At 40.4% G+C, this 24,404-nt stretch overlaps 1 protein-coding gene across 1 annotated transcript in view; it reads right to left on the bottom strand.

Moving 5' to 3' along the window:
- The window catches only part of ZNF236 (zinc finger protein 236), a gene marked incomplete at its 5' end in the record, with an annotated part of 108,464 nt that extends 88,348 nt beyond the window's left edge, over positions 1-20,116 (bottom strand). Inside the window, 6 exons of the mRNA XM_008060792.1 lie at positions 5,186-5,414; positions 6,650-6,853; positions 10,968-11,111; positions 13,366-13,538; positions 16,178-16,302; positions 19,938-20,116. Coding sequence (XP_008058983.1) covers positions 5,186-5,414; positions 6,650-6,853; positions 10,968-11,111; positions 13,366-13,538; positions 16,178-16,302; positions 19,938-20,116 — 1,054 coding nt within the window. The remainder of the gene's footprint in view (positions 1-5,185; positions 5,415-6,649; positions 6,854-10,967; positions 11,112-13,365; positions 13,539-16,177; positions 16,303-19,937) is intronic.
- Positions 20,117-24,404: the final 4,288 nt, after the last annotated feature.

Below are 24,404 nucleotides of genomic sequence, written 5' to 3'. Positions count from 1 at the left end.
CTCAGGCAATTCTCTCACCTTGGCCTCCCAAAGTGCTGGGATTATAGGCATGAGCCACCATGCCTGACACTCATCGTATTTTAAAACAGCTTACACACAGTGTTCTCAGGTCAGCAACAAAGCTGATACAGAGGCAATCATATTAGCTATTATGAAAAAATAGATTTATAATGAAGAATATAGCTTTGAAAATGAGAGTGAAGATGAGGCCATGTTTACAAAATATAGAAAACAACTGAAGTTATTATTGGATAGCTTGCTCAAGATTCACCAGTTACTGCTATCTTTTGTTCACAGAGTTTTTATTTCTTAAGTGCAGCACTGGCAGACTACACAGTCTAAGGAAGATGAAGTAGCAATTAGATTGCTGTATGTGTCAGCAGAAGCTCTTCTAGCATCTCAGGGTACGCCCTTCTCAAGTGATGGGTCAACAGGTAGTGCTTTGCAGATAAGACTTGGAATCTGGTAAAATCAGGAGTTTGCTCCTATCAATGTATATCTGTGACAATGGAGTTCTCCAAACTGTTGTTAGATAGGAAAAGTTTTTCAGTTGAACATCAACACATTCCACAGATTCTAATGATATCTTTAGGTCACAGGGGTCTACAACATCCTAGAGAAAAAGTACGCAGCAGAACTGCTTACCTACATTGTAGATTTGTCACACTTCTTAAGAAACAAATGAATCCTTTCATTGGGGAAATTCTGAATAGAATACAAGACTTATTAGAGCTTTCTCCACTTTAGAATAGTTGTCCTGGATGAATAGTTGTCCTGGATGAATAGTAATAACTATGAGACAGCTGGAGACTACAAATACTACAAATACTCATAAAGAGGAAGTGAATATTAATGAGGAAACTGTTGACTCCACTAAGGGAAAAACTTGAAGTTCTGTTAGAAAAACTGATGCTGACACCAGAAAAGGCAGGCATTTATAACAGATGGACCCCCACCATGCTGCCAGACTTGCCAGAGGAACCAACAAGCTTCTAGCAACAAGCAGACGGTGAGACACTATGGCTGCTGCAAGTCCATCTGGCCTGCTTCCAGACATTCCTGCCAGCCATCAGCAATGTCTTACAAAAAGAGATTCTCAGAAGAGGAGTGCACATATTCCCTAATCACATGGTGATGTGCCTAGAGGAGGAAGTCCTTCAGGTCCTCCTATCCATGCAGACACATGCTCAAAGCCTGTGCAGATAGAGACCCCTAGGAACTCATTTCTCTCAGCAAGCAGATGACAGTCAAGTTTAAAACACAGGTATCCCCATTTTACAACAGATGCTCATGCCTCTGCTAATGCAATTGCAAAGAATTGCTCTGATCAGGGGGATTAAAAGTCAGTCTGCTGTTTTAGATAAGCAGATGTGGGGGAGTTACCTTGCATTCCTTCAAACAGTCACAGGCAGCCAAATGAGTGGAGTCACAAAAAATCAAGGCACAGAGAATAGAGAACAAGTGCTAGTTACTGTCATCCTAGGAGCAGCTAAGTGTCCAGATCCAAGCACACAGAAACATGCTTTGTCCTTAGGGGAGGTGCAGAGGAATCAGTGGGATTTGCTGCTCCTGTTTTGAGTACATGGCCCCCGCATGGTTCCTAGTACCTTTAAAACCAACCTTTACCCTGGATATGCACAAGCAGTACTGCTCGTCTGGTGTGCAGTGACACTGAAAATTCATCTCAGATGGGGCCCTGAATGCAGTGACACTGAAAATTCATCTCAGATACAGCCCTGAATGCAGTCTTTAATATGGACACCTCCCTTCCTCAAAAGTTGCTCCAGAAGTAAGTCAGAACTTTTGTCAAGTGCTTCCCTAAGGCTAAAGTTTAAATATATATATATATTGTGGATCAATGGAAGCAGTGGAATCCTTGCATCAAGTACTGTAGTTAGCTGGGTTTTTCGGCACTGACCACGAAGATGATGGCTTCCAGGAAAACGACTGCCTTTCCCTGTATCAACTTCATGATGAGGAATTCCAACTAGTACAGTATAAAGAAGTCATTTTTGGTGCCATTCACATTGGTATTTTTAACAATCCTTTGAGCATCTTACAAAATATTCCCTGGGATTTTTAAAATCTGAGCTTAGTGGGAATCAACAGATGCAAACCCACAGACAAGAAGAAGGGCTGACTGTACTTCATTTTTATGCAATTACAAAACCAAATTTACCACAGGTATAAGCACTTGGCAGACTACAAAGCTTAGCAGCAAAAGAATGTGGGAGAAGGTCTGCTACAGGGAATGTAAGACAGCACACAGAGATAATAAATACCTTTTTTAAAAGCAGTAAAGCCTAAGAACTGCAGCACCTGGGAGCCCACGTACTGCAGCAAGAGAGCAGGATGCCAGCTCGTCATAGCACAGGACAGTAAACCACAGCTCACAGTACTAACCCCGAGTCATCCAGAAACAGCTAAGCTAACAAGGTCACACTCTGGTTTAAGAAGGCGAAGTGCACAACAGCTTTTAGAAAAGCTCCACGCAAAATAGATACATCAGTTTCACACTTAGAAAAATAAATCACCAGTTCTCCAAAATACCTTTCACCATGATTTCTAGATAGTCAGTATTTCACCACAATACATTTCAAACTTTACTAAAGCTTCACATGGGTTTCTCTGTCACAAGCTGTATAAATAAAAGCATTTGTTAAATTTTTAATTAATATATAAATGGCTTAAAATAATAAAGCAAATTCTATACTCTGATACAACTGAATAAATCAAACAGCAACAATTTAAGGTGGCAGAGTATGTTCAACTTGGGAATGTAATTAAGGTTATTATAAGCAATTAATGTTATGAATTACAAAACAAACAATTTTCCTCTTACATCTTCCCAGGATATAGAATGATATTCTGTCCTTGGAGGGTTATTTTCAGACACAGTCACTATGTTAAAAGTGCACCAGTTGGTTGGTCTGTTATCTCAATTGACTGTTATCTCAATTGACTGCTCACAGTCAGTTACAAATCGAACACCTTGTTCTGCATATATATATATATATATATATATATATATATATATATATATCTCAACAATATATATTTTTTCACTACTGCACTTGGCTAGTCTTAAACAATGTGCTTGTCACTGAAAACATGTAATCAAAAGGAGTATCTCTATGTAGAAACAAGTGCCAGCTCCAACTTGTACTAAGGATCCCATTTAATCTGCAATTACTAGAATCGCATACACTTGCTCAGTACTCTATATGTATATTTAATTAATTGAGTATTTCCGACATTAGTTTACATAATCTTTACAAACTATGAGAGCACAGCCCTCCTCATGAGAGCACTATACTGAAGGTTCCTTGCAATTCTATTCCGAATTCCCCAGCTAGGATGTAGTGCAGAGGAAAGAGCTGCTTCCCACACATGGGAGTGCAGGTCAGAAAGGGGCATCATGAGGTGAAGCTCACCCCCTCAATTCAAGGGGCTGTTGCTACTGGGTATTTTCAGGAAGGAAGCTCTGACAGGCTCCTCACCCAGTGGCCTACAGCCACACAAGAGTGCTAATTTAGCACAGTAACCAGAGACCACAGGCTGCAGAATACATACGGGAACGTTCATGCTGGCAAGAGATTTGCATCTGATTATCAGAACCCCATAAAACATCTTTAATTTGTAAGGCTGTCCTACAGCCAATCGAAATTTTTGGAAATGACTTCTTCTTCCTTCCCTGCTAGAGACCAGGAAACCCTGGAGGAGGAACAGCTTAGATTTCAGTAACCTATTTTTCATGTGGAAAGAAGGGGACCAGATCAAGAAGAAGAGAAAGACTCTGGTGTTGTGTGGGTTGAGAAACAAGGTCTTCACAATCACACTGCAAATGAGAAAATGCACTCTATAAGAGACGTGTTAACAGAGATGGCAATGCTATTCCATGCTTTGCAGCAAGAGGAAGAGGCTTTTATAGGAAAAGTTTTGCCCAAAAGACAGAAATCTATCCTATTCAGTAAAAATTTAGTACCTGCCTACTACTGTGCCAAGAGCCATATTGAGCACTGTGGGATGTTCAGAAACAAATAGGATGTATTCCAGCCAGAAGAATTTATCACCTGAAGGACACTGGACTGCATCTGTACAGCAATTAACACAAGAGAACATAAGAATCCTAAACATTCTAAGTAAGTGGGAGGTGGGACAAGGAAAAGCACCCCTCAGAGGGCTTCCACGAGGAGGCAGCATTTATGCTGGCCCTGAATGACACTGAGATTTGACAGAGAACAGAGGAAAGGGTGAGGCAGAAGGCACCCTTGATGCAGAAAACCTGCAGAAAGCACGATGTTCAGAAAATGTGGAACATTCAGAAACAGCAAGAATCCAGTCTTAATATGACGTAAGTTTGCCCAGACCACTGGGGAGAGGGAAGACTGGAAACGCAGGTGGGAAAGGTGAAGGAGGACTCAAAGACCAAGAGATGAATTATTAGACATTAACGGGAAGGATGAAGAATGCAGGAGGCAGCTGTGCCGCAGGGATCTTTTGATGATGGCAACATTTAGGTAACAGGAAGAAGAGGTGGGTCAGAAACTACTAGAAACTAGTGGGCAGACACACGAAGCACCCAAACAAGAACTAAGGAAAGCAATGGATCTGAGTATAGCAGAGGTGCCTAAACAGAGCAGAAAGAGAACAGAGACAATGCAGATGTTAAGCCCTAGTAACTAGTCAGAAAAAAACAGGAAAAAGAAAACAAATCAAGGAAAGAGACAATTTTAAGAAATAAGGCCAGGCATGGTGGCTCACGTCTATAATCCCAGAACTCTGAGAGGCTGCTTATACTCCGAAGTTTAAGACCAGCCAAGACCTAACTCTACAAAAAAAAAAAAAGAAAGAACTAGCCAGGCATGATGGTGCATGCCTATAGTCCCAGCTACTCAGAATGCTGAGACAGAAGGATCGCCTGAGCCCAGAGATCAAGGCTGCAATAAGCCATGATCATGCCACTGCACTCCAGCCTGGACAACACAGTGACACCTCAACTAAAAATAAAAAAAAAAAAATGTTATGTTTGTCAATCCTTTTAATTTTAAATACCAATCAACTACAGATAGGTTTCGAACATTCAACAAACATATCCTATCACTTTCAGAAAAAAAAAAGAAGGACATATTTCTTAAAGACAAGCTATCCAAAATGCCTAAATGTTAAAGCTTAGTAAAATTACCAGGTAGAAATGGTGATTTCTTCTTTATAATTTTTTTTTCTTTTTTATCCAACTTTTCTGGGCTTTCCTGTACTTTTTCTTGCTCTGCATCTGTAGGGTCCATTTGCTCACTGGAAACATTGGAAACTTCTGGGTTCTGAACCTGTATTGTAGAAGTCTTGGCATGGCTGGAGTCGTTGGGGTGTGCTGCAACTGGAATTGAAGACAGCCCACTGTTTTCTAAGGCTTGCTGAGACAGAACAAAACTAAAAGTTAGAAGATACAATGGCCCAAATCTGCCTACCAAAATCAATCACAATAATGTCATAAAGCAGAGGTCCCCAACCTTTTTGGCATCAGAGACTGGTTTTGTGGAAGACAATTTTTTCACGAATGAGGCTGGGAGAGTAATCAGGCATTAGATTTCCATAAGGAGCACGCAACCTAGATCCCTCACACAAAAGGGTTTGCACTCCTATGAGAAACTAATGCTGCCGCTAATCTGACAGAAGATGGAGCTCTGCTTGCTGGCCGCTCATCTCCTGCTGTGGTGTCCAGTTCCTAACAGGCCATGGACTGGTACCAGTCTGTAGCCCAGGGGTTGGGGACCCTGTCATAAAGCTTCATGTTCAGCATTCTAACTCTATTCCAAGAAATAAGAACCTACAATTCCAAGTTATCATTTACAAGTCTGCCTGCCAACTCTTTGAGGCTGTCAAAATGATATGATAAACATCTATATTTCTAAGTTAAAGGGAACTGAAATTAATTTGACTTTTAGAAATTTTACCTCAGACAACTTTGGATGTCACTGAATACATATGGGAAACCTATTTTAGGCCATAAGTTACACTGGATTTACCTTTAAAGGTAAACACTGAGTGGAATGACATCCTGAGATTCCTTATATCCCTGACCATCTTCTCACCATGAAGATATAGAAGGAAAATTAGGTAAACAAATAATAGAGAGGAGGAAGAAGGCCACCTCTGTTTAAAAGTGAAGAATTTTTGTGAATGTAATGCTGGACTAGAAGAATCAGAAAAGAGCTCTGTGCTCCCTTTTCCTCCTCTGCTCCCACATGTGCACAACTCTCCACACATTGGCAAGAGAAGGCCCATATTAATGCTGTCAGAACTGTAAACAACTATGACTACCTCAAAGTCATACACCAGAACCTCAAGAAAGAATAGACTATTTCTCCCACCTCTGTCAACAGGAAGAAATACAAGTTCTGAAAACCTGTGATTTACAAGTAAATTCACTTAGGAAAAAATAGTTTCCATTTTTAAAGAATTTATAGATTAATAAATCATTTAGAATTCTGGACTGTCCCTAAGCAATTAAATAAGTATATTTTGTTTCACCACACACATCTTAATGAGGATACCACAAACAAGCCTTCCATGTTCATTTTCACCCATCATCCCCATTTCTAATAGAGCACAAGCAATAGCCCTCACACCATAGTAGAGCGTGTTTCACCTGTAAAATGTCCTGGTTGATGCCCACTGTGATGCTCAGCTGCTGCCCAGGTTGTGGGGACTGCCCAGACTCCACAGGCCCCGGCTCTGAGAGCTCCAGGAGCTGCTGGATAACGTCAGTCACAGTCTGGGACGTCGGCTGGCTTGAGGCTGACGTGACCTGGGCTTCTGTTTGTTGAAGAGGTAATGTCTGAAAGAGTGTGGCCTGAAACACAGCAATGTTTTTATTAAAAATACAACTTTGCTCTTCAATTAAAAAAAGGAAAAAAAACCAGGCAATGCCTTCCTCAAGAGTGTTAAACTCTAATGGCATCCTCCTAAACAATATTTGCCAACTGCATATCTGACAAAGGCCTAACATCTAGGATCTACAAGGAACTCAAATGTGCCAAAAGGAAAAAAAAAAGCCTCATTAAAAAGTGGGCAAAAGACATGAATAGACACTTCTCAGAAGAAGATATACGGGTAGCCAACAGACACATGAAAAAGTGCTCATTCTCACTAATTATCAGAGAAATGCAAATCAAAACCACATTGAAGTACCACCTAACCTCACAGTAAGAATGGCCATCATTAATAAAACAAACAACAGATGCTGGTGAGAATGTGGAGAAAAAGGAACGCTTCTTCTACACTGCTGGTGGGAATGTAAACTAGTACAACCTCTTTGAAAAACAGTGTGGCGATTTCTGAAAGAACTAGAAATCGACCTTCCATATGACCTAGCAATTCCCCTATTGGGAATATACCTGAAGGAACTCAAATCATTCTACAAAAAAGATACCTGCACACACATGTTTACTGCAGCACTATTTATAATAGCAAAAATATGAAACCAACCGTGCTGCCCATTGAAACTGGACTGGATAAAAAAATACGGTACAATGGAATATTATGCAGCCACAAAGAAGGACAAACACATGGACTTTGCAGCAACTTGGATGGATTTAGAGTCTATCATATTCAGTGATCTATCACAGAAACATAAAACTGAATACCACATGTTCTCACTCATAAGTGGACCTTGAACAATTATCATAATACTATAATAAAGAGATTGGCAGTAGTGGGAAACTGCCAGGGGAAGGGGGGCACACCTCATCAACAAGGGTACCTGCAAAATGAACATTGGTATACCTAACCCTGAATTATACCCCACATCTTTAAACTAAAAAATTTAAAAAACAATTTTTTAATACAGCATGCCTCGCTGATTTTCATGTTTCGCACAACATTGGCTCTTGAAAGAACACACTCAATAAACTGTTTTACTACAATTTTTTTTAAAGTTTTTTAAGTAGGCAGTAGAGACTCAATCAAGAAGCAGATGGATTTCACAAATCCTCATCTTCCTATTAGTCCATTAAAATGAAGGAATTTGGCCAGGAATGGTAGCTCACACCTATAATCCCAGCACTTAGGGAGGCCCAGGGGAGAGTATTGCCTTAGTTCACGGGTTCGAGACCAGCCTGGGCAACTTGGTGAGAACTCATCTCTACAATAAATCAAAAACTTAGCCAGGTGTGGTGGCACATGCCTGTAGTTTTAGCTACTTGGAAAGTGAGGCAGAAGGATCACCTGAGCCCAGCAGGTCGAGACTGCGGTGGCCATGAGCATGCCACTGTACTCCTCTCTGGGCAACAGAGTGAGATTCCAACTCAAAAAAAAAAGAAGGAATTTAAAAAGTCATGAAGTTTTAAAAAATTAAGACAAATTACTATGGTCAAAAAATTCAACTAATTTCTGAAAATAGGGAGGTTTGAAGAATCAATGCTCTGTAATGTTACAGAAGAAAATCTAAGTGGGAGGAGGGGCAATGACAGAAAGGGAAGCCAGCCTGATGCTGGCAGAAGCTTGGGAATCGAAATGGTCCCATCTAAGAGACAAGGGAAGGTGGTGAAACTACTCTGTATGACACTGTGGAAAAGAAAACAGGACTCTACACCTATCAAAACCTGTAGAATGTAAAACATCAAGAGTGAACCACTATGTAAACTAGGGACTTCAGTGAGTAACACCATATCAATATTCATTCACCAACGGTAACAAACGTACCACACCAGTGCAAGGTGTCAACAACAGGGGATTCTGTCAGAAAAGAGAAGGAGAGCATGTGGGAGCTCTCTGTACTTTCTGCCCAAATTCACTATAAAGCCAAAATTGCTCTAAAATGCTATTAATTAAAAAATAAAGGCAATAGAAAAAAATTAAGGTCTGAAAATGAACCTCTTGTTTCTCCATAGAACAGGTGACAGGCACTAACCCTGAAGCAAAATGAGGGAGTGCCTCTGATAATGATAAAAGACAACAAATATCTGGGGAGAACTGGGTACCTTTTGTGGCACTTCATTCCCCAGACTATACATAAATAATTCTGTGTTCCATCACGAGGGTCCCTTTAAAGACTAGTTCCCTGGCCATTCACACTTAAAGTGCCCCTGGGGACCAACATGCACCAACGTGTAAACAGTTTACACACAGGCTCACTGCTGCCCCTCTTTGAAATACAAACAGGCAACCAAATATTACAAGATTTGTACTGGAGAGAGGAAGGGAAAGTGACCAAGGCAGATAACTCAATGAGCAGAAGAAAACTTCTAAAAAGAAAGTACAAGTTAGACTTCAGAGAAAGTACATCAAGCCAGAAAGAGATACATCTGATCACAAAGGACAGCTTTCAGAAACTTGAAGTCTTACTACAAGAAACAAAACAAAAAAGATGAAGTCATAAGAAAGTCACAAGATATAGCTGAAGAAACCTCTCAAAAGTAGCGCAAAAAGGCTAGCAGTTAGAAAATGTGAAAGGCAAAATAAGAGACACACAGATGTTCAGTCTTAGAGGCCAAACACTGATTCCTCAACAGTCTTGCAAAGAACATACATAGCTGAACTTCTTGTGCTTATTCTTACATGCCCAAATTAGAGTACAAGGTACAGTAGATCCCAGGGTTCTAAATCCCTGTACTGAATTTTTTATAATTTTTGTTTGAGAATATACATTATTCTGGATGGCTACTCCAGAGGATTTATTACATACTCCAAAGGAAATGATGGAAACTCTAAGATTTGGTTAATTTATACAACACTGAAAGTTTTATTTTAAAAAATTCAATCCAAAACAATTTTCAAGACTTAACTATTAGACTCTAATTATTCTCCAGTTTTATCATCAGTTTTACAACATTCTCCCTGTTCAAGAATAATTTAAGGAATCATCCCAAGCTGCAAATATTGTGAGGCAAGAAAAAAAAGCAAAACACTAAAAGTGAACCTAATGTTTATTAACTAGGCCTATTTTCCATGTTAATAGGAGGCACTGCTGACTGAACACAAACTACCAACTAACTGCATCCATAAGCATACATTAAAGTTTCTGCAATTTCTGTATTTCATGTCTGCTACTTTTAAGATACTATATTCTGTGCTCTGATTTTACCATTTATTATGAATCAAGATAGTGTACTAGAAGTTAACTGATTGAGGTTGAGCTAAAAAAATCCTACAAAAAAAGAATAAAAGTATGTGTATTCATGTATGTGCGTGTCTGTGTGCACACATGTTCAGTCATACAATTTTGAAATAAATATATGGAACATACAATTTAGTTTCAAAAATCCAAAGACTTGAGGAGAATTATCAACGTCACATTAGAAAAGGTAAAATATCACCTACAAAGAATAATTATTAAATTATAAAGATGAAGAATATTCAATAATCATCAATAACGCTAACAGTGGAAATTATAATTTCATAAGTTAATGATTACATCTTGTCTTAGTTTTACAGGCCCACATGTCAGTCCAAAAATCAGAATCATCTAATATTATTCTAAAGTTTAAAAAGACTGACTTTCTTTCACTAATTAAAAATAAAGTAAGGCCGGGTGCAGTGGTTCATGCCTATAATCCCAGCACTTTGGGAGGCCGAGGTGAGAACACTGCCTGAGTCCATGGGTTTGAGAACAGCCTGGGCAACCTGGTGAGAACTCATCTTGACAATAAATCAAAAAATTAGCCAGGTATGGCAGTTTATTCCTGTAGTTCCAGCTACTTGGAAGGCTGAGGCAGAAGGATTGCCTCAGCCCAGCAGGTCAAGGCTGCTGTGGCCATGAAGGTGCCGCTGCACTTCAGCCTGGTAGACAGTGAGATTCCAATTCAAAAAATAAAATAAAATAAAATAATAAAAACAAAGTAGCACCTTATCCCCCATAACTTCTATAGCACCTTTCTGCTACTAAATATTCTATTTTAAAGGTTATATTTAAAATAATAGATTTTGGCTTTTAAAAAATCCTTCTGTAACCCAATTACTAAACTTACCGTTAAAACATGAGCCGTCTCTGTAGAGCTTGTTGAACTCTGTGGCCCACCCATATGCATCTTGCTGATGTGTGTGTTTAAGCTGCCTAAACTTTTAAATACACAACTACATTCTGTACAATTGTAGGTAGGACCATTCTTGACCTTAAAGAATAAAAAAGAAAAGAAATTTTTTTTTACAATTAGTTATTATATTAAAAGATTTAAATCATAATTTGCCATTCCTCTGAAAGTGACAGAAATAATCTAATCCTTCAACATTACTTTTTTCCTTTTATATAGCTCTAGAATTAACAATACAATTCTTTTTTTTAATACATATTTTTTATTTTAAAATTGTAGGATACAGTTAAGGGAACAACCCAATTCTTTAATCAATTTTGCTAGTATGAGATTAACTGAAATTTCATATTTTTTCTATAAATTAGACATGGTTCAGAAGGGAGGAAACAACTGGGTTCACGTCTATAAATCTAGAACCTTGGGAGACTGAGGCAGGTGGATCGCTTTAGTTTAGGAGTTTAAGACCAGCCTGAGAAACATAGCAAAACCTCGTTTCTACAAAAATAATAAAAATTCCAGTCAGGTTTGGTGGTATGTGCCTGTAGTCCTAGCTACTTGGGAGGCTGAGGCAGGAGGACAACTTAAGCCCAGGAGGCTGAAGCTGTGGTGAGCCGTAATTGTGCCACTGCACTCCAACCTGGGCAACAAAGGGAGACCCCAATCAAAAGAAAAGAAAAAAAAGCAAAGAAATAAGGAAATGTATTCTTCAGTTATTGTAATTTAATAAAAATAAAGTGGCAAACCTATGATGCTCTCAATTCTTTAAGTGGTTAAAAACAATGTTCAATAATGAAGAGCAGACAATTACATATAAACACTTATTAAACAGAATATGCTTGTGGGGGTGTCAAAACATACAGTTAGGGAAGGATGGTTATACAAATTTTTCATCACCAATTTTGATATCCCATATCAATGACTAATATTAAAAACCATGACAAAGCCAGAAACAGATTACAGAAAGCAGTAAAATGAGTAAGAATATCTATGAACAGAGAAAGCATCTAGAATATTCTTTTACTAGTACTCAAATTCAACATAGTCATTGTTATAGCTATGGAGGCTGACTTGAAACCCACTGGTCCCCTCTAAACTTGAATAAGACTCCCATTCTATTTTAAGCACCTTGATAAGAACCAGATATAAGACTTAGGTCCCTCGCAGGATTGGATAATATTTACATGTCAATCTAGATAGTCCCTTTCTGGAACAATCCATCGCAGTCCAGGTCCCAGAGTGTCTCTCAAAAGTGACAGGAAAATCCAGGCTCCCTTAAGTTTAGGAGTTTTCTACACTCAGGAGCACTGAGTATCTCACAGGGTTAGATACTTCTGTGTGTTACACAAATGTACAGTCTTTCCTATGCAATCATCTTTATTCAAAGGCTATGCCACAGGAAGACTTACACAAACCAGAGTTACTCTTCCACCATCTAAAGGTAACCTCCCTTCACAATGTCAGGACCTCACTGATACTTGGATGTCCTTCCTGATGTGTCGAGGTCTTAGATAATAAAAAGACTAATTCATTGTATACGAAATTCTGAATATGTCTATAAAATTATGTGACGTGTACAGGGTTTTCTTTTTCATTTTTGATTCCCTCTTTTTCATTTTAGATATTATTCTGCTTATCTAACATCAAAGACAACTTCTTTTTTTTATTAAATTTGGATAAAAGTGTACTATTAACTTTCAGTTCACTTAAGTGTTACTGAAGGTGTTACTTCAAGGAAAAAAAAAGATACATATAATCTTTAAGAATGGCTTTATTCCCAAGCATTTATTTATTTATTTTTATTTTTTATTTTTTTTTCAGTTGGAGTCTCACTCCGTCGCCCAGACTGGAGTGCAGTGGCCGCTCCCGGCCACCGCAGCCTCGACCTGCTGGGCTCCAGTGATCCTTCCGCCTCAGCCTTCTGAGTAGCCGGAATTACAGGCATGCGCTACCATGCCCGGCTAATTTTTTGATTTATTGTAGAGATGAGGTCTCGCTGCCCAGGCGGGTCTCGAACCCGCGGGCTCAGGCAATCCACTCACCTCAGCCTCCCAAAGGCGCGGGATTACTGGCTGAGCCACCGAGTCCGGCCCCAAGCATTTATTAATCAAAGCTATTACATCAGCAAGAAGACAAAAATATAGTATTTTATATTTCTTCCATATGTTGTAAACCAAAAGGGTTCCCATATGTGTATTTTCTAAAACAAGGTCTACTCAGTACAAACTCAATCTGCATTTTTAAAAATGGAAAAGAAGTTCTCAGGTTGGCTTATTAGCTCAAAAGAAACCCACCACCCACTGTGAAATACTGTGTACACCCAGAACACTATGCTTACCTCTGAATGAACTCTCTGCACATGTGACTGAAGATTCCCTTTCTGAGAGAAGGCGGCAGGACAAAAGGCACAGGCATGGGGCTTTTCACCTGTATGCTTAATCATGTGAGTCTGCAGTGCCCCCTTCTGGTTAAAAGCTTTTCCACACTCACTACATTTAAATGGCCTTTCACCTGGAGAGGGAAAATGATGAAAACAAGACTCTATTTTGTATGAGCATCTTATGGATTAAAAAGAAATATTCAAGTTACCTAAGTAAACCATGTCTGGTTTCCCACACATTTCACACCTAATACTTCCAAATACACCCAGAACAGCCCTGCAACCCATCCGTAACTATCAGCAGGTGTAGCGTGCTACTCACCACTCAGGACTCCTGAAATTGCCCCTCCCTAGGCTCACTGCCTCCACCTGACCCCTCCACAGGCAGTCCTCAAATAAGCACGCAAAAGGACCCCTTTGTAAAGTCTGAATCCGAGCAAGTCACTTGTCTGCTGAAAACTCTCAATTGCTTCACTTCCAATTGCACATAGAGTAAAAGCTGACGTTCTCCTAACACCCTGCCTGTGAGGACCCATTGCTGAGGCTCCGGGCATCCTCAGCTCACTCCCTGCTCTGGCTCCCTCTATTCCAACCCTGCTGTTCCCTGAACAAACCAGACAGGTTTCCACTCCTTGGTCTCTGAAATCCCACCACCTGGAAGGTTTTGCCCGAGTATCCCCATGGCTTGCTCCCCTTACATTCTCCAGGCCTTTGCTCAAAATCACCTCTTCTGAGGACTTTCCAGTACATTCTATTTAACATTCAAATGTCCTGTGTCCATTCTGGAAAGCCCTGATTCCTCTCTCTGCTTTGTTTTTTCCACACTACTATCATTACTGACTTTCTACACATCACTCATTATCTAGCTCCCCGCACCAGAGTACGTGCCCTAGGAGGGCAAGGGCCCTGCGCACTGTTCTCTACTCAGTGCCTAGAAAAGAACTTCACACACACAGTCACATTCAATTCACATCTGATGACGAAATGAGTGAAAAGAGAAAAATGGGTTTTTTTTTTCTCCCTAAGAATTAGAAAGCAGTTGAGTAAGCAATAACATTAGAACCATGCTTCTCTGGACGGGTTTAGGGTTAAATAAATGAAGGAGCTATAACACTCTTGGGGCAGTGTACCAACAGGAAATAGGCTTGCTTCACCTGTGGGGAGTGGGTGCAGGAGAGTCATGGGAAGAGCAGGTCCTGGTCACAAGCTGCCCAAGTGGAGATACCCTTCCTGCTTTAGATGACCTTCTCTGGACAGTCAAGACATAGTCTAGCAGAAGGTCACTCCCATCAAATTGTCACACATATCATGAGGCACAGCCATTCAGAGACCAAGCCTAGAACATGGAACCATCTGCTGACACACATAACAGACAGGAAGTGATAGGCACATGAGTGATTGATGCTCCCCTCCCCCACCAGCTAGCCTGCCTCCCGCTTAAGCCACGGTGGCCTGTGTGGCCCATGGGTCTGGGATGCACTGCTGTCCCCGGGCAGCTCACAGCTCACTGGCCAATTAGAACAACAATGTGTGCTTAAAAGTTCAATGCCAAGAAGAGTACATATCACAGAATCCCAAAATTATACATATGTGAAATTACACATGTACATGTCATAAGCATAAGAGTAAGCTTATGATGTGTGTGCATTCATGTGTTCGTAGAAACAAATCTAAAAGGGCTAGATATCAAACTGTTGAGGTAAATGACAACTGAGAAGATGGCATGAGAAGGACTCTACTTTTTGCTTTATATGTCTTTACTTTAGGTAAAGGATATAACTTTTTTTCATTGATCATAACTTCACAACAGATAAACTAGAATTTGATTACCAATATATTACTGCATTTTCAAATACATTATTTTTTTCTCTTGCTCTAAAAAATAAAAAAACCTATGCTCTGATAATATCAATTTTACTGACATATAAATAAACTAGGAACCATCTGAATGACTCTGCAATACTCTGCACAGAGATATTTCACTAAAACCCTGAAAAAGGAAAAAAGCAACATAGCATCATTAGAACTGATTGGCAAACAGCAGCAGCCAACCAAACAGCTGTGAGATTTCTTACATTGTCACTATTAAAGAAAACAAAATCAAGTACAGAAAAAACAAAATGACAAAGCATGGATCATTTTAATTTCAAATACTGTAAAATATTTGTACAGTTTCCTTTTGTCCTCTCTTGAGATAATCATGTGACAACTAATACAATATTATAAACAGACTAATTTTTACAAGACAGCAAAGGGTATTCAGCTCTGAATGCTCTACTCACTTTCAAATGCTCAAGCAAAACAAAGAAATGAACAAGGTAAGGCACAGGGGAATAAAGTTTTTAATATATTAATGTTTTATAGGCCAGTTAGTGAAGGCATTCTTAGAATATGAAGACCCTGTGCCTTCTTAGTTTAAGTCAGATATATTTGGTCCAGGGTAACATCTGACACATAGTAACACACTCAACAAATATTCACAAATTAGAGAATAAATGCCACACCAATAACAATAATGATATTAACTCCCAATTTCTGTAAGTACTACATATATTTTTCCATTTGTAATTTAGGACAACTATGCAGACATAGTAACCATATTTTTCAAATGAGAAATTAAATCTATAGAAAAATTAGGTAATTTCACCATAATTACTCAGCAAACTATAGAGAAAAGCCAGGAACAGATTCCAGGTTGAGCTAGCACTAAGACACGTTTTCTTTCCTTCAGGGCACATAATAAATCATTCAGAAGTAAATGTTTTGATACCTGTGTGTATCCTTATATGTCGCGTTAACTGACTTGGCTTTTGAAACGTCTTTCCACAGTGTGGACATGAATACGTGAATCCACTTCTGTCAATGTTCCGATTATAAGACCTTGTACTTGATACCCTAGTAATATAGAAAGGAAAATATACATTAATTTGTCTCCCTTATGTCACAATTTCAAAATGAAAATCCTACTAGATAATGTGGCTGACCAATCATCAGAATGTGTTTTAATGATAAATCAATCATATATATGGATATGTTTATGTAGGACACACACACACACACTAGGCATGTATTAGTTTTGTGTACTAAAAAATCATAAAATTCATTTTTTCTATTTCTGATGAAAAGTAAAGCTTGATTTTTCAAGGTCAAAAACTGCAGCTGGGGTGGGGGGAACAGAATGTCTCTTCTAAACAAAGCTTTACTGGTGATGATAAAAAACAAAGATACATACAGATATAGTTTCTCCATTGACACTAGACCTCTGTCATCTACTCCAGCCTCTTGCTCTCAATCTCAAATATACACTGATACGTCGAAGCTTCTCCCACCAACAGTCTGCCATCTCCAGGCTCCAGCCCTGGATAGCTAACTCTCTACCTGCATTGACTGCCTCATGGGTGTCATCCATAGCAGAACTCTTCATTTATTCCCAATCTGCTCCTTTCCATGTCAAGAAATGGAAATTCCCAGCAGTGTGCCTTGGACTCCTCGAGTCCACCTCCAAAAGTTGCTGCTTTTACTCTGAAACACCTCCAAATATGCTCATATCTAGGCCAAAAGCTATGGCTCAAGCCTATATTCCCAGCACTTTGAGAGGCTGAGGTGAGAGGACTGTCTAAGCCCACGGGTTCAAGACCAGTCTGGGCAACTTGGTGAGACCTCATCTCTGCAACAAATCAAAAAATTAGCCAAGAGTGGTGGCACATGCCTATAGTTCCAGCTACTTGGAAGGCTAGGGTAGAAGGATTACCTAAGCCCAGCAGGTTGAGGCTGCGGTGGCTATGAGCGTGCCACTGCACTCCAGCCTGGGTGACAGAGTGAGAGTCTAACTCAAAAAATATATATATGCTCATATCTCTCAACTCTCCAGCTGCCATCAAGGTCTTAGAACAGCACTATCATTCCAGCACGCTCTTTTGACATACCTAAAAGGTCTTCTTGCTTCAACTTCCACCCAAACCGCAGCTGCAGCACTATCCCCAAGTCTGGCCAGGCCACTACTTTGCGTAAAAGCTTCCAAGGACTCCCAGCCCAATTACAGGAAACACACATTCCCAGAATGGGCTCTAAAGCCCTGCAGCCCCTGGGACCTGCCTCATTCAGACTCAGTGTCCAGCATCCTTCCTCTGGAGAAGGCTCTCACCACACTGGCCTCCTTTTTGCTTCTCAAACACAGCAAAGTCACTGCTGCTGAAATGTAAGCTCCTCTCCTCTCAGCCTGAAATGCTCTTCCCCTAAACCTACAGTGTTCTTTTCACCACCCAAAACTCCCTTCAAATGTTCCCTCCTCAGAAAGGCCTATGCAAATCAACTGCCTCACCAACCTCCGTCATCTTCACACCACTGCAGGTCAAGGCAATTTTCTGTATTTCTTAACCTTTATCACTTACTAAAACTATCATACCAACCGATCCATTCACTTTGTCACTACGCATCTACCCTACTAAATGACAGCTCTGTGAGGATGAGGCTTCATCTGTCTGGTTTGTCCCTTAATCCTGGAAGACCTAGGAGCCAGCACTGTCTATGAGCATAAGACCATCTAAACATCTTCAATCACCTCCAAGAACTTAGAAGAAAACAGCAAAAATGCCTGTTTTAAAACGTCGTCAGAAGCCAGGCACAGTGGCTCAAGCCTGTAATCCCAGCACCTTGGAGGCAGAGGCGAGAGGATTGCCTGAGCCCTGGAGTTGGAGACCAGCCTGAGCAACATGGTGAGACTTCATCTCTACAATAAATCAAAAAATCAGCTGGGCATGGTGGCCCCGCCTGTGGATCCAGCCACTTGGAAGGCTGAGTCAGAATGATCACCTGAGCCCAGCAGGTGGAGGCTGCGGTGGCTGTGAGCATATCACTGCACTCCAGCCTAGGTGACAGTGAGACTTCGACTCAAAAAAAAAAATAACCAAAAAAATTCTGTTCAGAATAAAAATCTGGTGTGTATAGAGAGATGTATTCTATCTGGGGAGGAGGTTAAAAATCACTGAAAAAATGAAGCATTAGGTGGGTACCACATCAGTCAACAATAGGCAAAATGAAAGGGAAAGTCGAAATGACTCATCATATGGAGATGTTCAGTCCACCTTTCTAAAGTATAATGAAGATAAATAAATACTAGAGTCTTTGTACATTATATGCACTTTATTATTTAACTGGTACAGGACTTCTTATTGCTGCTGAAAAGTATGGATATTTCCTAAACATTTGGGCTTAGAAGGGTATCAGGCTAAACTGATGATATAACAGCTGAAAACGATAACTGATACTACCTTTTACAGTTTGTTGGTGAAATCAGCACTATGAGCTAACTATCACCATTAGGTAACTTGAGCACAAGAGCTGGGAAAAACTATTTCATTTTATTAAGAAAGGGAAATATCAGTACAAATATATAATCAGAAATAGGTAAAATATGAAATTTTCAAAAACATGTTAAGTCTAAGTCTGACTAGGAATAAATGCATACATGCATTCAAATACAGTCACACTTGTTAAGATGGTAAGTACTAAAACTAGTCTATTAGGGTTTAAATTTCAAACTCTTGACTTGCAAGGTGCAAAACCTCATCAAATTTACTTGGTCCCTCTAATCTAGATTTTCTCATTTGCAAAATGAGGACCTGAAAGTGCTCTGGCCTGTCAGGGTTGTTTGTCATGAATAAATGAGGATATATGTATTATATGCTAAAAACAATGTCAGGCACATATGAGTTCTCAACAGTTGGGTACTATAAATAAACTAATTCATTAAAAAGGGTGCAAATTGTCCAAGTGCAGTGGCTCATGCCTGTAATCCCGGCCGAGGTGGAAGGACTGCTTGAGCCCAAGAGTTTAAGACCTAACAACGCAGTGAGACCTCATCTCTAAAAAAAGTCCAGAAAAAAGTTAGCTGGGCATAGTAGTGCATGCCTGTAGTCCCAGCTACTTAGGAGGTTGAGTTGGGAGAACTGCCTGAGCCTCAGGAGTTTGAGGCTGCAATGAATTATGATCGTGCCACTATAATCCAGTCTGAGTCAGCGAGATCCTGACTCAAAAAAAAAAAAAAATGAGTGCTAATTAATGAAATACCACCTATTGAGTACAATGTATGGTGGGTTCACTTAAAGTCCAGACTTTTTTGCCACTGTACAATGCAATCATGTAACCAAAAACTATGTGTAGCCCCTAAAGCTATTGAAATTAAATATTTTTTAAAAGGGTGCTAACTAAACCCTTGTGAGCCTAGAACACATATTTTGTTACCTGCCCACAAAAATGTATTTCCAGTCCCTCACTCTACAGCTTTCGACATTGCAATATCAGCTGAACATTTCTACCCATAAGCCTGCACCTACTTATTATCATCACACTATCTTCCTTGCTGCAGTCATGCACTGCACATCATGAAAGATTTTTCCACATCATACCAAATTCTGTAGTTTCATTTTGCCACGTTCCTACAGCAAATGTTTTTAATTGACCACAGCAAAGTATACCACCTTTTACCATATGATGTCAATTTTCTACCAAGCCCATGTAATGCCTCATACCTAATTTTATAATGAGTCTTCATGTGTTCCTTCAGTTCTGAAGAGGTTTCAAACTCTTTCTTGCAGGCCTTGCAGGCATGCACTCGAGTTCCGGCCAGTTCCTGCCGGTGCTCCCCCATGTGGATGGCCAGCTGACTCTGCAGGGTGAACTCATCCCCACATTCAGAGCAGATGAGGTTCTGGAAAGAAAAGACCACCCATGAGCAGAGTACACTTCTGAAAACCACTGCTTCTTAAAGAACTATTAATAGTCAACATACAAATTATACTTCTGGAACAAGTACTGTTCTCACCTCCCAAAAATGCATTTTAATATACAAAAATCATTTATTTATTGAAAGAAAAACATAAAAACACTTGAAAAGGGTGAGAGAACAATACAGCTATTGAAAAAAATAAATTCTGTTTCACATTGGTGTTGGGTAACTGGCACCAGGTCCATCTGTTCTGGGAGCACTCCAGAGAAGCAGAATTACCTCAGTAGCACAAAAGGGGAAGGGAAGAATTCAAAGGAAGATTACAGGTTAAGAGACTACCTTAAAATAAAATGACAGCAGATGAGATTGTAAGTAGCTATGGCTCCTCCTTCTTTCATTTTTTTTGGTTTACAAACAGTCTGAGCAGAGCACAGACTCACCACAAGGCTTACTGAGCACATGAGCCAGGGACAGCCTGCACTAGGTGTGAGGTATGTAAAATCACACAAAGGATTGAAAGACTTGTTGCCAAAGACTAACAAGGTAAAACAGCTCAACAATCTATAGTATTTCAATTAATAATATTTGGGTATATTTTAATAAATAAATATGCAATAACATTTCACCTTTTTTAAACTTTTTTAAATGTGGCTACTAGAAAATTTTAAATTGCTCATATTTTAACTAGATGATGCTGGTCTAGATGTTCTAGAGCTGGGTCTAGGCTTACCTCAAGACTGCCAATTACTAGCTAATTTGCAAACTTGGGTACATTGCCCACTCTCGGCCTATAACATAAGGATAACACTAACACTTTCACCTACAGGATTTTTATGAGTAGATGCAAGGATGCACATAAGATGCTGATAGTGTGTGACCCAGAATAAGCCCTCAATAATAGTTCCAATCAGTAGCAATTGTTGACATAGTACAAATTTCAGTTAGTTCACTCATTTGGAGTTTCATGCCACATAGCATTTACTCAAATGATCTTCAAAGTGAACTGCCCAAATATGAACAAATTGTTCATATCAACTGATCTATCAATGAGCATAAATTGTCATTTCCAAATAATAAAATACATAGATATTTCTTTCTATCAGACTTTCTTCTAATTACTGCATATTCTAGTCTTGTAAAAGTATGTAAACCTCATTAAAATAAGGTAGTTAATTGATTCTACCTAGAACTATACTGCAGAAAAAAACAAAGATATATAAAATATTGAGTAATCCAACAACAGCTTCAATGTAAATAACTTTGAATTAGTAGTACTATGTAATAATTTAAGGAAGTAATGAACTACTAGATTTTTTTTTTTTTTTTTTTGAGTTGGAGTCTCACTCTGTAGCCCAGACTGGAGTGCAGTGGCCGCTTCCGGCCACCGCAACCTCGATCTGCTGGGCTCCAGCAATCCTTCCGCCTCAGCCTTCCAAGTAGCCAGAATTACAGGCATGCGCTACCACACCCGGCTGGTTTTTTTGATGTATTGTAGAGATGAGGTCTCGCTGCCCATGCGGGTCTCAAACCCGTGGGCTCAGGCAATCCACTCACCTCAGCCTCCCAAAGGCACGGGATTACAGGCTGAGCCACCGAGCCCGGCTTGAACTACTAGATTACCAGTAACTTGCTAATGGTAAAGAAAATTTGTTCTAGGATACAGCCAAAAGGAAAAAAAAAATACATGACCTGTTCTACAACTCCTGAATATGTACAGCAAAAGATGTACCTTTCATTATCAGTGATCCTACCACATCTCCTCTCCTAAAATTAAAAAAAAAGGGGGGGGGGGGGTCAGGAAGATGGTGGCCGAGCCAGTCTGACTAGGCGAGTCCTGGTGTGAGTGTATGGAAAATTTTGTGTACATGCTGGTGCGCAAGTGGACGTGTGAGTGGTTGACTAAGGGCTAGGGAGCTAGCTGCCAGGACTCTCTTCGTGCAGCAGTTAGTGCAACAGCTACTGGGCTTGAACTCTAGCGAGTCACGGGATGCAGAAGCCAAGCACCTTTTTTTTTGATCAACAAAACCCTTCCTGGGAAGAAAATGCTGGGAGAGACTGACTAAGTAGGGGCTCGCGAGCAAGTGATCAGGATCCTAGTGCAACAGCTGGTGCTGCTGCTTCTCTGCTTGGTCCCTAGCTCTTCCCAGGTTGCAGAAGCTGAGTGCCACTTCTTTTTAAACAGACAAAAGTTTTCCTGTGAAGAAGCAGCAGGGAAAGACTACAGCCACAGGATCTGTCTCACCATTGCAACAGGAGAGACTACCAGCGCCAGGTTTTGCCTCACCACTTCAGTGCCTGGCTGGGCACTGGCAGCAGGGGCTGCAGAGGGAGCCCAGAGGCAGAGTGTCATCAAAGAGGACAAGAGAGGCACCCCACCATCATCTTGAAGGCAGGACAGGAAAGTGCTCCAACTTGCTCACCACAGAGCAACAGACCTAATCTCTGTGACTGGCGGATCAACTACTCAGGGGTTGATCGTGACCTAGAGGCAAAATCCTGAAAGCACAAACATTGGAAGGACTTGACGAGTGCTGAGTCCCAGGCATCCCACCCCTCACCCTGATCAAGTTGTGGGATAGAGGGTGTGGCCGGAAAGGACAAGGAAGGACTCCAAAGAGATCAGTGGTGAGTCCAGGACTGAGGCAAATCCCCTACTACCCAGCAATCCTCCGAATGTCAGACACACACAGCTGGGCCACAACAGAGAGGGACAAACGCAGGCGGAGCCTACATGTCACTCCCAATAGGAGAACTCCATTCCAGAATAGGCCTGGCTGGGCCACTCCCGGTGAGTACATACCTGGGAAAGACAGAATCTTGCACCTCCCCACCGGAGATCTCCCTGACCAAAGGACAGTGGGATGGGAGGACTGCAGCCCCACCAGCTCCAATGTCCCTCCTGCTTCCCTGATCTGGACAGAGAGGAGAGAGTGAAAAAGGTGGATCTGCAGGAGACATCTGATTAGAGGAACAATTACAGAGCCACCCACAAAAGGGTAAGTTGTCTGGGGTTTTTATAATTTTTAACTTTTTTTTAATTAAAAAAAAAATTTTAGCCTGTTTGTTAGTTCGTCTATTTTAAAAATATTTTTCCTTTGTGCATAAATATGTATGTGAGGGTGTGATCTGCATCCCCCCAAAATTTTTAAATTTTTTCTTTTTCTGTTTCTTTCTTCTTTTATGTTGTTTTATGTTTATGTGTGAATGTGAATAATTGAGAGATAATCTTCCAATTTTGTTGTTGTTTGTTTTTGCTCATCTGTTCTTCGGGGTTTTTTTAATGTTCATTTTTTATATTTTAAGGTGTGTGTCAATATATGTGTAAGGGTTAGATCTGAATTTATTTTTTTTAATTTTTATTTTCCCAGTCTTTCTGTTTTACTTCTCCAATCACTTTGTGCTAGGTGCACAGATGTGTGTTCAGTTTTCTGGGGTATTTTGTTGTTACTGTCTGTTTTGTTTCACCTTGTTATTATTCCAGTTTGTTTTGGGGTGTGTATGCATGTCTGTGTGTGCATGCTCAATTTTTTTTTCATTGGTTTCTGCATTGCATCGTCATACAGAGTGCTGGTGGGGAGTGGGTCTCAGGGAACACATACCACAATAAGTGAACACTGTAATTTGAAAGTAGTTTCTGAAACCTAGCGCCGCATCTCCTACTTTATCCAACTTTCAAAAACTACAAGAGACAGCAAAGCTTTCCATCCACTGTCCTATTTCAAAATAGAACAAATCCAGAGCACAGATCAGGGAAGAATAGAAGACTGAGCAAACATCAGAAGAGAAAGACTCACCCACTGACACTGAATAACAGAACTAAAGAGAAAAACAAGAGATCTGTCACAAATGAAGAAAAAACAAAGGAAGACCCCAGGCAATTTCAAGTATACCAAACACAGAACTCCTGAAAAATCAGACCTTGGTGCCCCAAAAATGGAAGTTACCAATGACTGCCCCAGAATACGACAGGGATTAGAGAATGGATGGAAAGAAAGAATAAGACTCCAGAAGCCAGACTTGGTGGCTCAGCCTGTAATCCCACGCCTATGGGAGGCTGAGGTGAGTGGATTGCCTGAGCCCGCAGGTTCGAGACCCGCCTGGGCAGCGAGACCTCATCTCTACAATAAATCAAAAAATCAGCCGGGCTTGGTAGCTCATGCCTGTAATTCCGGCTACTCAAAGGCTGAGGTGGAAGGATCGCCGGGGCCCAGCAGGTCGAGGCTGCGGTGGCTGGGAGGGCCACTGCACTCCAGTCTGGGCGACAGAGTGA

The sequence above is a fragment of the Carlito syrichta genome, unplaced genomic scaffold (genome assembly GCF_000164805.1).
Source record: "Carlito syrichta isolate Samal-C Ts95f unplaced genomic scaffold, Tarsius_syrichta-2.0.1 Scaffold304732, whole genome shotgun sequence".
Classification (NCBI taxonomy): Eukaryota; Metazoa; Chordata; class Mammalia; order Primates; family Tarsiidae; genus Carlito; species Carlito syrichta.
This window is presented reverse-complemented; position numbering and strand designations above follow the sequence as displayed.